At 35.3% G+C, this 17,240-nt stretch overlaps 1 protein-coding gene across 8 annotated transcripts in view; it reads left to right on the top strand.

The window, feature by feature from the left end:
• SGCE (sarcoglycan epsilon) overlaps nucleotides 1-6,058 on the top strand; it is a 68,146-nt gene extending 62,088 nt beyond the window's left edge. For 4 of the 8 annotated variants that reach the window (XM_053609690.1, XM_053609686.1, XM_053609687.1 and 1 more), the window contains 3 exons: nucleotides 2,939-2,982; nucleotides 3,857-3,891; nucleotides 5,769-6,058. In XM_053609690.1, the coding sequence (XP_053465665.1) occupies nucleotides 2,939-2,982; nucleotides 3,857-3,891; nucleotides 5,769-5,819 (130 nt within the window). In that variant the 3' untranslated portion in view covers nucleotides 5,820-6,058. The remainder of the gene's footprint in view (nucleotides 1-2,938; nucleotides 2,983-3,856; nucleotides 3,892-5,768) is intronic. The other 4 variants (XM_053609688.1, XM_053609689.1, XM_053609692.1 and 1 more) reach the window with 1 other exon arrangement.
• The last annotated feature ends 11,182 nt before the right edge of the window (nucleotides 6,059-17,240 follow it).

Below are 17,240 nucleotides of genomic sequence, written 5' to 3' on the forward strand. Positions count from 1 at the left end.
GAGCACCTATTTGCACACATAAACACTTTTGATATAACTCAGCTCAATTTCAGTTGAAATTGCAAGAAGTACATTTGCCTCATTTAAACTTAACTAATTGGAAACATGCACTAAGATACTTCTACATCCCTAAACCAGAGTAATAACTCACGATTGCCTTTGTATGAATCTTTTCCAAGTTTCTTGCTAGTTTGTGTGTAGTACTTTCTCAACCAACCATCTCCCTTCACCAAGCCCAGCCCAGTGTGATTTAGAAGATTTAGCAACATAGCAGAAGAGGGAAAATGGAGGCTAGAGAAGAAACGACAAGGCGTGGATCGAATGGTTTAATCAGTGGTTTCAAGCTGTATTCCACAGATGGGGTGACTGGGAAGGCCTGCGAGACAAGGGGGTTTCCAACTACCTTGTCCAAATACTGATTTTGAATTTGGGGTATTCTTGATTTAGGGCTTTTGAAAAACCTGTGTGTTTTTTGGCCAACCACTGCCTGTGTTAGAACACCTCTGTTCTGTGCTTTCTTTGTCCTTTTTGCTTTCTGTATTTTGTCAAAGGGTGTTGATTTAATTTGTCTATAGGCTAGGTAGAGCTAGAGATGACAGGGAATGAGGAGGTGCTGTGTGTGTATGGGGAGGGGGTGTGTAGATAGAGTGTGCCCTGTACTAACTTTAATGTAGAATAGACTGAAGTCAGTTGTACCTGAGTAGTTAAAATAAAACACATCCTCCCTTCCCATCCCAACCTAGATGCCCGTGTAATTGCATTTTGACTTTTGTAGTAAAGATGTTTGCTTTTTCTTCTTAAAATCTAGAAATCATTTCCCTTTTGTGGTTTATAAATTTATCTTTTGCTTTCATGACTAAAACCAATATAAATACATTGTGTAAAATACTGAAAGAACAAACAAACCCAAAGAAATACTACCTTAGATCACACAAGGATAAGTAGGGCCAAGTAATAGCAAAAAAAGAATACAATTATTGGGATTATTTAGTCATATCCTTAAATTGAATTAGAATGGATTTTTTTATTTCTTTATCAATATATTTTGGAACTGAAAAATTTTAAAAAGTCACTTGATGGTGTTAACTAAGATTACATTAAGAGTTTAAACAGTATCTAACTAGTATGTGCTGTTTTCTACTTTAGAATGCTGTTTTTGGAACATGATGTTTGCCATAATGATTCAAATCAGCGGTTTTCAGAATGTTTTTTAGAAGTTTCTTAGAAATGCCGTAGGGGCCAGCATGTGGTGCGAAAGGAAAGAAACAAAGCAGACAGGATTCCTAACTCCCTTGTTTGAACCCGAGCAACCTCACATTTATCTCTTTTGTACGTCAGAGTTATGCTTAGGATTTCAATTAAAAGGAATTCCACTTCTGAAGAGAAACAAACAATTTTGAAAATCTCTAGTTTTGATCAAACCTTACTCTGTAGCGAGAGTTTGACCCCAAGAGTTTCTCCTCTGTAGAACCTAAAATGCACATTTTTGTGAACTAATTTTAATATCAAAATTTGAAAATAAGCGGATGTGTCTGTAAATAAATATATATTATATGCGAGTCTTTGTAAGTATCTTCACTTTTGCATATCTTCATTCAAAACACACTGTGTACTTACAGCTGGAGATATTTAACAACATAGGATAGTTTTTGCTTTTAAGGCACTTTGGAGTAGTTAAATATTACATGCAGAGGAATGCAGCAATAATCAGCATGTGTATGAAAGCATGCCAAGTGGTAACCTACCTGGGGGTTGCTTACAGAGTGAGGAGGTATAGAGAGGTGGTTCTTGAGATAAGATTTTTTTAATTAAAAATAATATATAAAATACATAATATATTTAAACAATATATTTAAACTAAAATATATGTGGAAATTTTTAACTTATAGGAGTCGTACCTGTCTGCTGTAACAATTTCTGAGTTGAGTTTGCAAGCCCACATGAGAGCTGGTTGGGTATAGGACATGGTGGTAGTAGCTATAGTGATTGGTTGTCTGTTTAAAGCAGACAGGGGACACTCTATGTAAGAATCAGACATAGTGATGGCCTTCTAGGCCACACTAAGAAAGCTGAAACTTAATTTGCAGATAGATACAGGTAAATATTAAGACATGTTGTTTGCATGGCGTAATCAGACTTGTGTCTTAGTAGATCATTCTTACAGCAGTGATTAGAGTAGATAATAGCAAGAATGTGAACGAGGAAACAAGTCAGACCAGCTAGGAGAATCCAAGTGAAAAACAATAATAGCTTCAACCAAGTTAGCAATGGGGATGAGGAAGAAGGGACAGATTAAAGTGAAATAGAGAAGAAATATCGAAAGCTCCCAAGGGATTGAATGTGGGGACTAAAGGAGCAGGAAGAGGCTAGGATGACTTTAGCATTTTGACAAGTACTTTTGGGTGGATGGTGAGGGTCATTCCCTGTCATGAAGATAAATAAGCTCAGGTTTGAGATAGTGAATGAAGGGGGTAGGTCTATATATTGTTCAGCGAGAATGTGTGAGTATATATGTTTTAGACCTAGATCTGAAAATATACAGGTTATAATAGCACAAGTTGTGAAGATGCTATGTTCACATCTTTATCTATTGCTTCCTAATATATGGTCTTGGACCTTAAAGGCTATTTCTTCGTCTATAAAATGGGCAAAATAATAATACTTACCTTTTAAGCTTCTTGTGATATAGTTTAGACTTTACATACAGCCTGTAGTAAGAATTCCATGAATGTTCTCAAATATTGTTGTTATTTATTCTCCTCAGGAATTCAGTTTGCTCATCCATCAACTCATGAAATGGAAGGGGGAGTTATGCTGGATCACATGGTCTGGGGTCACATTTACCTATAAAGTTTTTCATTCTAATACGTCTGCTCTTTATTTATATGTGTGTAAACAAACACACACAACTTTACTTAAAAATGTTAATCGTTTCTAGGAACCTGCCACATCAGACACAGATTCCCCAACAGCAAACTACAGGTGAGTACTAAGAGTAGTAAGTCAATGTTTATGGATGAAGCTAATAGATTAAAAGGTAATTATAGCACTATATAATTTATGAAGCTATAGCCTCACCAAGTAAAGCAAAAGAGTTTGTCATTCCTTAATCAAACTTAGAACCTCAGGATAATAGCTCAGATTATTACATAGATTGGCATCTGAATGATAAACGCAGGTTAAATGATCTTAGAGCAAAAGCATCCATGGAGGTCCTGTCTAATTAAGGAAGGCTGAATAAAATCCTCTTCCTTCAGAGAAGCTCCCTATTCTTCCCCTTGGTATGAAAGATTCTTAGCTTGGATGCATCCAGGATTTGTCTCAGTAAGTGAGCAGGTTGAAACTGACTCTTACAAAAGGAAACCATTGTGACTAATCACTGAGGCTTCAGGGCGATAAATGAGAAATGGTTGGCCTGGCTTAAAAGCCGCTTTAAAAAGCTGTTATAACATGACCAATGACAACAAGATGGCGGACAATTCTCCCTGGACTATTCTATTTTCCTAAGACTTGCTTTCTTTACGTTTACGTCTTCTTTCAAGTGCCCCTAAAATTTTTCTACAGCCAATTATTTCATTCATTTCGGTACTGAGTAGATAACTTATTCATGATTGTCTTCTAGTTAGTGTTGATTCCTAGTTCTAATTGCCAGGCAACCAGTGTTGCCTTTGTAGCTCTTTTGGAAAAACAAGAGAAGTTTTAAAAATGTAAGTTGGGTGGGGAATTCTAAGCATGAATAGTGGCATTGTAGTAAGGAAGCTGTTAAGTAAGTCCCTCAAAAACTTCAGGCGCATATAGAAATGGATGTTCTCATTCAGAAATTATCTTCTCTGTTACTGCTTTCGGGAATTTAAAGGAGATTTTCGTTTGACAACTTTTCAAAGATTTGAGGCAAGTACAATGAAGTTGTTCATCAGATTTTAATTATGAAATAATGTTTATCAGAATTTTTTCCTACAATATTGATGACTTATTTTAATTAAATGCTTACGTGTTTCAACAAGACCGTTCAATATATTGACGTGGTTGGTGCTACTTTGTAAGCATTTAGGAGATTGATGAAGGAACAAACTTTGTTATAAATATGTGTCACCTGAAGAGGAAAAAAGATAAATGAGTCCCTGCTACTTTGGATTTTATGCCTATTTTTTTTTTAAGAGGAAAAATTTTAAAAGACTATTTCTGCAGTGGAAATGACAGAACTTCTCCATTAACCTTAGAGACTTTTCATCTCTCCTAAGGTGTCTATCTTCGGATTCTTAATTATTTCATGGAGTGAGTAGAAAGGAGACAAGACAATTTCTTAAAAAAAAAATAGTAAATCATTCTTTTGAGTACTTTAAAAATCCAGATTTATTTATCCACTAAGGGAAATTGGAAGCTTGAGCAGATGATATTGTGGTGATTTATTTGATAATCACATGGATTTTTTAGCAAGTACACTTGTTAGTGTGCTGTGTTTTAGTAATACGGAGTATTTCCAAATACAAGAATGATTTATGCCTCAGCAAATGTGATAAGAGCCCAGAAATTTTCCTAAGGGAATTTTGGCTTGTTCAACCTAATTTTCTAAATTATTTTCTAAAACAGGTTTTAGGGAGTAGGTATTTTGCTTGAGTCAAGAAAGTTTTGATCTCCTTTTTTAGTTAATGCTGTTTTTCTGCAATTTGGATCATATTATCGACTAAAATACACTATCTCCTCTTGGTTGTTTTGTTGTTATTGTTATTTTTTCAATGAGTCCCCAAGCACGTAAAAGGGAGAGAGACTATCCTAGCATTTTTATAATTATGAAAGCTTGTGTTTCTACCTCGGATACCTTAATATCACAGTCATACTCCTGGGGAGAGGAGCAAAATGGGCAGTTACATTTCTTATTCCCATTCTATTCATTTAAATGAAAAAATAAAGTTTATTTCTCAATTTCTGAATTAATTCTGTTCTGTCTGCAAACGCATGAATTCAGTGCTGTTTATGTATATTTGTGGCTGTGACAGCTCTTCTGTTCTTTCACCCTGGTTATCGCGGTCCCACAAAGAGGCAGCTCCATGTGTGTGTGATTATCATGAAACAATAATTGGCTTCTTCCAGTGCCCCAAAGCCCTGTGCTAGCGTCAGTTTTCTTTATGAAAGTAATTTAGGCATAGAGTTCGTCTCTTGGATATCATGTAATTGTATTTGTAGCTACCTATATAGAATTTATCAGAAGAGAGTAGATTTTGAAGTTTCTTTCATTTAGTTGTTTTCTTTTAAATTCTTGTCAAAAGCTTGAGAAATGAACTAGCTGCTAGTGTTGTATTTCTGGACATGAATACTAGCTGGGATAATAGAGCAGTTAAACGCTGGCAGTAGCATTACCTTTTGGACTAGGCTCAAGCCATTAGGTTTGCTGCCCCTTCAGGTTTTCTAATTTTTTCTGCCCTACAAGCCCACATGATTTTTTTTTTAATAAGCCACCATTAAAAGCTGTAGTCATGCATCCCACAGTCAACCTCATTCATTTTGTTTGTTGTGGGAGGAATTTTCAGACCGTACCTTTTGAGAAATACAAATATTATAGCTGTGATTTAAAAGGGAGAAAACTAATTTAGAATTTTTTCTTTTTTAAAAAAAACCAAATGCAGAGGAATAATGCAATATAATTATTTTAAATTACATTAAGAAGGTAGAAAATTTCTTCTGCTTGCCATAATTTGTTTTGCTTAAAATCTGAAAGCATCCATGCCCTGACTTAACTCATGTTCATATTCATTCTTAACACATTGCAGGTAAATGGTATCCCTGAAGAAAGAAAACTGACGGAAGCAATGAATTTATAATCAGACAATCTGGCAGTTAATATCTTATTCCTTTTCTTTTCCCATAATGCATGAGCTTTTTGGCATATGGTGTGCACGTTGACAGTATTAAGTATGTACCAAATAATAGAACATAACTTTCATTTTACTAATGTTTTTTTTGTACTTACAGCATTTTTGACAATTTGTAAAAACATTGATGACTTTATATTTGTTACAATAAAAAGTGATCTTTAAAATAAATATTACTAATGAAGCCTGATGCCTGGTGATATTTACTTCAGAAAAGCCTTCGATTGCCTTCTTTTTGGTAGGAATCTTTTAGTTGCCAGGCACAGGTTTATGTGCTCCTTGTCATCCAACAAGATGATTATCACCTGCATTTATGAATATCTCAAATGTTTATGCTTCTATGTTTCAAGTAGGTAATCCATTTAAATAATACTTTAACTTTGATGGCTCATGAAGCCTTTTGTTTTGTATGCCACTTCTTAAAATGTTTGTAAACATAGTTTTATGGATTGTGGAACTGATGACACTCAGCTCATGCAGGGCAGCCCAGGTTGCATACTTACCTCGCTTTATAATCAGATATTTGGTTTTAGAAGCAAGCCAGGAGTTGTTACACAAAAAACAGCATAGTTGCCTCCTAGTAACTCTGAGGTTCAAGCCTTAACAGAGTTTCCTCATACCATTTTGGTGTGCATCATGCATCTTGGACACACTTGGATCAGGGTAGCCATCAGGCTAGCTGGCACGTCAGCTTTTGTTGCAGACTGGCCTAGCTGGAAAACCTTCTCTTACTGTGCTGTGGGCAAATTTCTGTTACCTGTTAATTGGTCATATGTCACAAAAATGCTATCTAAATCTGATTCTAAAATCAAAAACAACTCCCTTGTGTACAGAAACATGTCTCTCACCAAGCAGGAACAACTTTATCTTGTCATTGACATTGGAACTCCTCACTTCTTTCTGGGACTTAACAGAGGATGTGGGCTCTTTCATTTCTTAAAGATGTATCTCTTAACTCTGATTCCTTTCCAAGATAACTGCAGTATTGCCATTTGGTGTTTTCCAGAAATAATCAGCTTGAGATTGTAAATGGAATAGGTCAGGGTTATGTCGTAGGAGGAAGGAACAGTTGTTGCAAGGCACCAGAGTACTAGGTGGAGGCACAGATGCAAAGAGTTAACAAACTGTTGCTCCTGCCAGATGAAATCAAACTGTTCCTAGTAAGCCAAGCCCAGCAAACAGGAACAAAATAATGCATGATTGACATATCAGGAACTGCAGAATAAAGATGCAGGAACTTTATTCCTCTGTTCTGGTGAAGGGGCCATTTGGGGATTGGAAAATGGAAGTTAGAGTTAGCATTGTTTTGCACTGAACACATTGAGAAATTGAATGATGGTAGAAATCATTGCCAGCAAAAAGTGATCTTGCCTCTGACTTAATATTTTGGTGGGAAGAGTCCAAATAATTTCCCTTGGTTGATGACAACTCTAATAAATAGTTATTATTTTATGGTTGAATAAAAAGGGGATTCTGCCACATGCTGAGGATTTCAGTTCCAGCTACCCACTCTCACAATGGGCAAATTACATGGTGAGTTTTGAGTTTCAAAGGTAAACTTAAGACACCTTTTCCAGTTATTAGTCGGTGTAAGCCTTTGCCCTGAAATACCAATTACAGTAGTAGGTATGTGACTCTTGGGATCAATAGTCCAAGACTTGAGCTATCACTCTCATGTCTCCACTATAACTAATTGAGTAGATGAACAAAAACCTTCAAGAAAGCCATATTAAGCTGGAGCAGCTGCATAAATCTGCATTTTGAAGTTCCTCTGAAAAATCCCTGCCATTTTCTTACGTATGGAGTGCCTAATAAGTTAGTATGAGTCAGGTAGTGTTGCAAGGATACAGTGCTGAACAAAGTTAGACAAAGGCTCTCTTCCCATGGAGTTTACAATCTAACAGGAAACACAGACAAACATAGGTAGTCACACAGATGTCAACCTGTTATGATAAATACTATGAAGGAAAGTAATTGTATAAGCTATAGATAAGCTTATCACAGAGAAACTTACCTATTTATCAAGGTCAGAGAAGCTTCCCTAAAATTTGTACTGATATAAAAAGATGAGTAAAATTCACAAGGCCACGTACTCCAGGCTGGTTACACATATTCAGCTCAGAATAAACATCTTTAAATTATTTTAAAAATATAAAAATACATGTTTTTTAAAAACAAGAAAGAAGAAATTCATAAGATGAAAAATAAGAAAAATTATTTTAGACAACTGTTTAGGGAGAAGAGATCCTGGTGAGTATAGGGTTTTATTACGAAGTCCAATGTAGCCAGAATATGATGTATAAGTAAAGGATGTTGGTGAAGTGTGGGGAAAAGTGAGACCCAAGATGTAGGAAGGATCAAGTCATGAATGAACTTAAAGGCAGGAAAAGTCTGTAGGATTTTATTATTATAATGAAAAATGTCATATTTTTCATTTTTTCTACAAACAATCCAACAATAATATAGAGAACAGGTAGAGTAGGTGGGAAAAGTATGTGTGGATAGACCAGCTAGAATGCTATTGTAGATAAAAATTAGAGAAATAATAGCTTTTACTAGGATAGTGTTGGGAAATTTAAGAGCTATTTAGGAGACAAAATAGACAGTAGTTCTTGATCCATTGATACTTTGGTAAAGGTTTAAAGGAACAGGAAGGAGCCAATTCTGATGTGTGGGTTTTTCTTAGCAAATGCTAGTACCATCTTTGAGGCGTGTCAACAATGATGAGAACAAGGGTTGAGAAAAACAATTATGATTTAAGTTTTATGCAAGATGAACTTCAAGTGCCTTTGAGAAAATCAAGAGAAGTAGGCAATTTGATACATGAATTTGAACCTTGAGTATGCTACAACTGGTGAGTCATCTTGAGTATAAGTAGTCATTGAAGCCATGGAATTTGATGAGAAAGGAATTAAAGGTGGTTTTGGAGATGTAAGCAGTGTCCTATCAGTCTTACAGATAAAGGAGTTTGCATATTATTCTAAGAGTATTTGAAATAAAACATTTAAAGTAGAAAAGTAACATGATCCAAAGACTGTTGAAAAGAATTGTCTTTATTTTACCTGTCTGGTGGTTTCCTAGATGACCAAACTTACAAGGCTTGCTTTATTTGATCTGAGACAGAGTTCTCACAGAGTAAAAAGTTTTTCCCTGAGGTATTCAGTGAAAACAACTAGAAGCAATTTATGAACTTTCTAGCTGTCGAGATGCTGGAAACTGTTAAGCTGAGGCAAACTATATACTAATCAAAGAGCTTAAAAGGAAAACTTTATGGAATGAGAGTTCCTTGAGGGCTTTGAAAAGTTTCCGTGCATTCCTGGAACCTATAAGACCACTTGAATATTTAGGGTTGTATGTATGCTCATGAAAGACCTGAGAAGGCCTGATGCTCTCACCTCAGGATGATCTTGAGGCTCTGTGCAATCAGACAGTGAATGCTAATGCAGAGTTCCCAGATACTTGGTTCAGTTTTAAAGCATTACCCAATATGTACACAGAGTCCTTTGGCAAAGGCATATAAGAAAATCTCTGTTTAGCTGACCATGGAAGATAACTGAGCAGAGACTTCAGTAGTCACACATGACAAAAAATACACTTTATTAGTTTAGAAAAATCACAACATAACTCTGTGGGAGGCAGACACACAAAAGATGATCTAATCCACAGGATTGGTGTATTATTTAAAATAGTTTTCAGAAGCACAAAAATGCATAGGAAACATGCAAAAAAAAAAACAAAGTGTAGTCCATACACAGGAAATAAAGCAATTACAAGAAACTGTCCAGGAAGCATAGAAGTTAGACCTACTAGACAAAGACTTTAAATCAGTTATTTTTAAATATATTTGAAGAATTAAAGGAAACCATGTATGAAGAACTAAATGAAAGCATGAGAGCAATGTTTCACCAAATGGAAAATATCAATAAAAAGCTAGAAATTTTAAGAAAGAAACAAATAGAAATTCTGAAATAAATAGAACAATAACCAAAATGAAAACTTCACTCCAGGTCCCCAAAACCTTCCTCAGGTTCAGTGATTCACCAGAAAGACTCAGAGAACATAGACTCTGTCAGAGTTATGGCTACAGTTTATTACAGCAAAAGGATATAAATCACAATTTGCAAAAGGAAAAGGTGCATGAAGTAAATATAGAAGAAACCAGACACAAGCTTCTAGGTGCCCCCTCCCAGCAAAGTCACACAGAGATGTGCGTAATTGTTCCAGTAACAATGTGTGATGACATATGCAAAGTGTGGCTAATCTAAACCTTGACATCCAAGGTGTTTATTGAGGAGTTAGTCACATGGTCATGAAAAGTGAATGAACTTAGGTACTCAGACTACAGTATCCTCCATAGAGCAAACTGAGGCATTTGCCATAAATCACATCTTTATACATTGTATTCTAATCAACATAAACTTATATTAATAATTAGTGCTTTATGGAGTTGTCTTTCAAGACACATAGAAGAAAGATAATGACAAACAAAATATACATTTTTATTATCTCTTATATTTACCTATGTAGTTAGTTACCTTTAATACTCTTTATTTCCACATGTAGATTCAAGTTTCTCTTGTTTCATTTCCATGAGAAGGACTTTCTTCAGTAATTTTACGACAGTAACAGTACAAAGAAGAGAAGGGATGTGAATGAAATTATAGAGGCAAAATACATACATCTTACATGGCAAATAGCAAAATGGGAGATGTAAATCTTAGCTTATCAGTACCTGTATTAAATACAAATAGATTAAATTTTCACAATTAAAAGGCAGAGATTGGGATACTGATTAGAAAAGCATAAATCAGGCTCGGTGCCCATAGCACAGTGGTTATAGTGCCAGCCATGTACCCCAAGGCTGGCAGGTTTGAACCTAGCCCAGGCCAGCTAAACAACAGAGACAACTACAACTAAAAATAGCCAGGCATTGTGGTGGGTGCCTGTAGTCCCAGCTACATGGGAGGCTAAGACAAAAGAATTGCTTAAGCCCAAGAGTTTGACGTTGCTATGAGCTGTGACACTACAGCACTCTACTGAGGGCAAAATAGTGAAACTCTGTCTCAAAAAAAAAAAAAAAAGAAAGAAAGAAAGAAAAGAAAAGCATAAATCAACTATATGTTGTCCCCAAGAAATACATTTGAGGTTCAAAGAAGCAAACAGGTTAAAAGTGAAATTAAAAAAATAAAGATAATTGAGGCAAAATAACAACCCAAAGAAATTTAGAATGGCCATACTAATCTCATAAAATTAAGCTGTAAGATTAAAAACTATTCTCTTTCACTATGTAAAACCTTTTATGAAAATTATTTTGCATGGCAAAAACAAAATCAAAAGAAAACTGGCAAATGGAAAATAATTAACTGTAACATAAATCACAGGTAAAAAGGTTCTTAATACATAATGAATTCTTAACCTGAGGCAGAAAATACCAAGAACCTTACAGGAGATGGACAAAAGACATGATCGTACAATTACAAAAGCCAGATAAATGGTCAAACATTTAAAAAGATGTTCAAATCCCTCAATAATTAGGAAAATACAAATATAAGCCACACTGAGATGCTATTTCTCACTTATAAAATCTGCAAAAATTAAAAAGTATGACAACATTTTCTGTTCTTGAGACTGTAAGGGAATATGCTCAGATATTGATGATGGGGCAAACTAGTGCAACTACTTTGAGGGGAATTTGGCAATGTCTAGGATAACTACTTAGGTATTTATGTCTTTAACTAGAAATCTCACTTGTACATTAAAAAAACATTTCCATCAGTATAAAAATTACTTTGCACAAAGTTGTTCATTGTGTAATTCTACTTTCAAAATATTGGAAATAACTTAAAGGCCCATACTTAGGAAAGTGGTTTAATAAACAATGGTATATCCATATAATTAAGTACTAGGTAGCAGTAAAAGTGAATGAAGATGATTTCTATGAAATGCTACTAAGTGATTTCCAATATATGTTTTTTAGGTATTCATTTCAATATATATTCATTCAATATATATTTTTTATTCATTTATTTTTTATTTCAGATTAATAAGGGTACATATTAATAAGGATACATAAGGGCACATATGATTAGGTTACATTGATTGCATTTGTTAGGTAAAGTCCAAGTTAGTTGAGTTCTTCACCCAGGAGGTGTGTCATACCTCTACATTGTACTTAATAGGTTAAAGCTTACCAAACCCCTTCTCCCCTTCCTCCTTCTTGAATTAAATGTGTTTTTCCCACATCAAATGTGTAATTGTTCATCTACTAGTTTCATATTAATATTGAGTACATTGGATGCTTGCTTTTCCATTCTTGTGGTTCTTAAGAGGATGTTCTCCAAATCCTTCCAGGTAAATACAAAAGAAGTGAAGTCTCCATCTTTTTATGGCTGAATAGTATTCCATGGTATACATATACCACAGTTTATTAACCCATTCAAGGGTTGATGGGCACTCGGGTTGGTTCCACATCTTTGTGATTATGAATCGAGCTACTATAAACATTCCTCCAACATATATTTTTAAGTAAAAACTGAAAGTAGAAAAAATTTCCTTTGGTGGCTCATGCCTGTTATCCTAGCACTCTGGGAGGCCAATGCAGGTGGATTGCCTGAGCTCAAGAGTTGAAGACCAGCCTGAGCAAGAAGAGTGAGCCCCATCTCTTAAAAAAAAAAAAAAGAAACGGCTGGGCCTTGTGGCAGGTGCCTGTAATCCCAGCTATTTGGGAGGCTGAGGCAAGAGGATCACTTAAGCTCAAGAGTTTGAGGTTGCTGTGAGCTATTACACTACAGCACTCTACCAAGGGTGGCAATGTGAGACTCCGTCTCCAAAAAAAAAAAAAAAAAACCCAAAAAGTTTCCATAGTATTTTGTATCTGAAAAAGGAAAGAATAATAATGGAGATATAGGAAAATACTCATATGGAGAAAAAAACATAGGATAAACTAAATACATGTACTAATGAGATTGGTTGCCTATGCAGGGTAGGAGAAAGAGGTAGAAAGTATGGAAAGGGGGGGTTAACGTTCTGAGTATATTTTTTCAATAAGGTTCTTACATTTAGAACTGTACTAATGTTTCACATACTTGAATAAATGAATAAAATAAATAATCTCAAGGATGTGAGCATTCACAGTAGAAAAACTAATACATCTAAATATTTAAAATAAATAACTTAAACATGCTCAAATGGTGGGGGTTGAACTAACCTATACAATTGGAATATAATGTCTTGACTATTTGTTTTAAGGTAAAAACAAAAAGAACTATATACAAATGTTCTAGCCCAGTAGGTTTGCTTTTATAGTAGTATGGGCTCACAATACTGAAAACTTACTCTTTGAGCATTGTGTAAATCAGTAAAGATTTTGTAGACAATGGGAACCACATTTCTCACCTTTGGAGCAGGGAGTTAGACTTGTGAAAAGAAGAAAGGCTAATATGAACTCCACAGTTATGGGTTAGAATTGGAGATAACAATATGAACCTGAACTTTTTAATAAACTGACAGAGGATGTGTGTGTGCTTACATACATCTCTATATTTGATGGGACTGTTATTTTATCAATAGACTATAATGCATGATTATATTTAGTCAATCAAATTATCCCATATTTGGCCAGGGTGTGCCCCTTCTGGCCACAAGGGGCCAGTTCTTTTGATAAATATCCATTGTTCTTTGGTATATTCTTATTTTCTGGCACAAAAACAATGTTCTGGTCTCATTTAATACTTTCCCTGATCCACTCTAGGTCAGTGGACAGACCTAAAAAATATATAGATATGTACATGTATACATACATCTTCTATCTCTATAGCAAAATTATGTATCTAGAAGAACAGGTTATTTGCATTGTCTCAAAATATCTTCCTGAAATACAAAGATTTATTATTATATTAATTTCCTAGGGGTGCTGCAACAAAGTATGGTAAACTAGTACCGAAAACAACAAAAATTTATTGTCTCACAGTTCTGGAGGCTGGAAGTCTGAAATCAGTGTCAGTAGGACCATGAGCCTTCTGTAACCTGTGAAGGAGAAGCCTTCCTTGCGTCTGCCTAGTTTGGGGGATTTGCTTGGTACAGTAGCCCTCCCTTGCCCTCAGTTTCTCTTTCCATGGTTTCCATTACTCATCGTCAGTTGTGGTCCAAAGATATTAAATAGACAATTGCAGAAATAATTTATAAGTTTAAAATGCTGTACCATTCAGACTGAGTAGCAGGATGCAATATCCTGCCCACTCCATTGACCTGGGATGTCTATCATCCCTCTGTCCAGCATATCCACACTGCAGACACTGCCAGCCCATTTGTGATTTAGTAGCTGTCTGCATGATGAGATCAAATGTTATAGTATCATAGTGCTTATGTTAAAGTAACACTTATTTTACCTAATAATGGCCTTGAAGTTCAAGAGTAGTGATGGCGGCGATTTAGATATGCCAAAAGAAGCCATAAAGTGCTTCCTTTATATGAAAATGTGAGAGTTCTCAACTTAGTAAGGCAAAAAATATTATATGTGTAGGTTGCTAAGATCTACAATAAAAACACAGCTTCATCCTGTGAAATTGGGAAGAAAGAAAAAGAAGTTCTTGCTAGTTTAGCTGTTGCACTTCAAGTTACAGTTACAGTGCATCATAATGCTTAGTTAAGATGGAAAAAGCATTAAGTTTGTTGGTAGGAGATAAGAACAGAAACATGTTCTCATTAATAGCAACATATTGTACAAAAAGCATTAAACTTACATGAAGTGTTTTATCATCTCACCTCACAAGAAGGGAGAATACAGTATAACAAGAAACAGTAGAACCTCTGCAAGTTGACCATACAAGGGATTGTGTCAAACTAGTCAATGTATGGAGGTGGTCAATATAAGGAACTAGGCCTATGGCACTGATACACACAGGTGCTACATGTCCAGTCTACGAAAATCAGGTCAACTGAAAGAGGTTCTAGTGTATTTTGAGAGAGAGATATCACATTAACATAACTTTAATGACAGTATGTTGTTATAATTGTTCTATTTTATTATTAGTCGTTGTTACTAATCTCTACAATGCTTAATTTAGAAATTAAACTTTCCCAGAGGTTATGTGTGGATAGGGAGAAAAACATAGCATCATAACATATATAGAGTTTGGTACTATCGGTGGTTTCAGGCATCCACTGGAGTCTTGATATTATGGCCAAATGCAGTGTGTAATATTGAACTGATTATGGGTCAGAAAAAAGTACTGTATTGGTAAAATTGGAGTCAGAGCTGAAAATTAGACAGTAGAGTTCTAGCAACGTTAAATTCCTGTGTTGGAGGACTGAACTGAGATCATATAATAAAATGTCTTTATCAAGAATTTACGTAAAAAAATATATAGAGAAAGGGGAATCATGTCTGCAATTTCTATTCAGCTACTTTCAGAAATATATAGATGGATGGGTATTAGAAATGATAAAGAAAGAGTGCTAAAATACAAACATTTGGTAAATCTCAGTATATGAGGATGGTTGTACTATACATAAAGCGTTTTCAAATTTGGAATTATCTCAAAATAAAAATGCTTAAAAACAGCACTGTAACCAAAATATGAAGAATAGATGAAAAGGAAAGAACTTAATACAAAGAGAAAGGAAGAGCAGCTGTTCAGGAATAGAACAGAAAAGAAGAAGTGAACAGATATATTTGTCTCTGAGAAATTTTATGTACGCTGAATTGACAAGATTTACTGGTGGACTAGATGAAGGAAATTTGGGGAAAGAAGGAATCAAGATGATTTCTAGAATGATGGCTTTAGTTCCTGGGTGTATTTTTGCTCCAATTTGAATTTCAAAAGGCTGGGGAAAAGAATAGATATCAAGGATAAAATCAAAAGTTTAGTTTGAGCATTCTTTTTCTAGTTACAAAAGTCCACTTTTATTAGGGCAAGGAGCAGGATAAATGATCTATCTCAGGTATTTTCAATACTATCTGCCAAATTGCTGTGTGCGTAAGTTTGTGGTAAGTATCTGAAACAAATCTTATGGGCAACAACAGATGGTATTGGTGAAATATTAACTAGTCATGTATACGAATACCTGGTACTGTCTGCATTAGTGCAGAGTGGCCAAAGGTTCTGTTGTGGGTAAAGATAATGAAGGCCAGGGGTCTTGTTTCAGGTGAATGTGTAACACAGGGTTATCTTAGACAAACTTAAAGAGGAACAGACACATTTCAAAAGTAAATAGAGTGATGACCTAATTTATCTCTGGTGAGCTCTCATCTCTGAATAATCGTTGGAAAATTAAAATGAATAACTAAGACTGCTTCCATTGGGGGTTCAGAGATCTGAATGGTGATTTTGTAAACTCCCAGGCCAAGCCAAGTAGTCAATTGAGATAGAAGAGTTCTTTACTGAATGTCCGGACAGTTCCCAGTGAGACATATTGCTGTTACATCTCGATAGATGACAAAAAAGTCTTTCCTAAAAGAAATCAAATCCATCGTGCCCAGTAACTCTGCATCACAGAGCCTCACAACTCTGTGAACCCATTAAGTCTATTTTGTGAAAAATTCCAAGAATCTAAAAATAAAAAATGGGGTGGGAGATGTAGCTCTCAAATAGATTATGCTATGTAGCTTATTTCTTGATAAGTTAGTTACCTACTATTACACGTCTCATGTGAAACAAACCACCATAAAACTCAGTGACTTCAAATAATAAGCATTTTTTAGCTCACCGTGAGTCATATATTTAGGTTGGGTTTGATTAAACTGTTCTTCAGATCTCAGCTGGATTTTCAAATCATTCACTCTTTGTGAACCATTTGCTAACATCCCATTTGCTAAAGCAAATAAACTGGCTGAGCTCTCAATCAGAGTGGGAAAGGAATATAAGATAACAGGGTACATTGTGAACAGGGGGATACCATTAACTGAGGCCATTAATGAAAATCAACCTATCATAGTTGGCACATTGTCCCTAAATATTTATTTCTTCCCACATGCAAAAGATACTAAACCCAAGTCAAGACCCCCAAGTTTTCATCCATACATGGAAACCGACTTGAATTGTAAGATGTTGTGATCTGTATGTATTAGGTTCAGAAAGATCTCCTTTGATGTGGCTACTCTTGATACAGAGACATATACTAAAACTGTGCGTATTCTGCCCCCCCCAACATAGAATGGAGAGACAAGGACAAGATTTATACAGATGTTTTTTTAAGAGGGGGAATCATGAGACATATATAGCAGTAGGTTATCTGTTTTTCCTTGTTGTATAGAAATAATTACAAACTTAGCAGCACAATATGGGTTAGGTGAGTCCTCTGCTCAGGATCTCACCAGAATGAAATGAAGGTGTTGGCTGGGATAGGAGCTCATCTGAGGTTCAGGGGCCT

Source organism: Nycticebus coucang, chromosome 11, assembly GCF_027406575.1.
Source record: "Nycticebus coucang isolate mNycCou1 chromosome 11, mNycCou1.pri, whole genome shotgun sequence".
Lineage (NCBI taxonomy): Eukaryota > Metazoa > Chordata > Mammalia > Primates > Lorisidae > Nycticebus > Nycticebus coucang.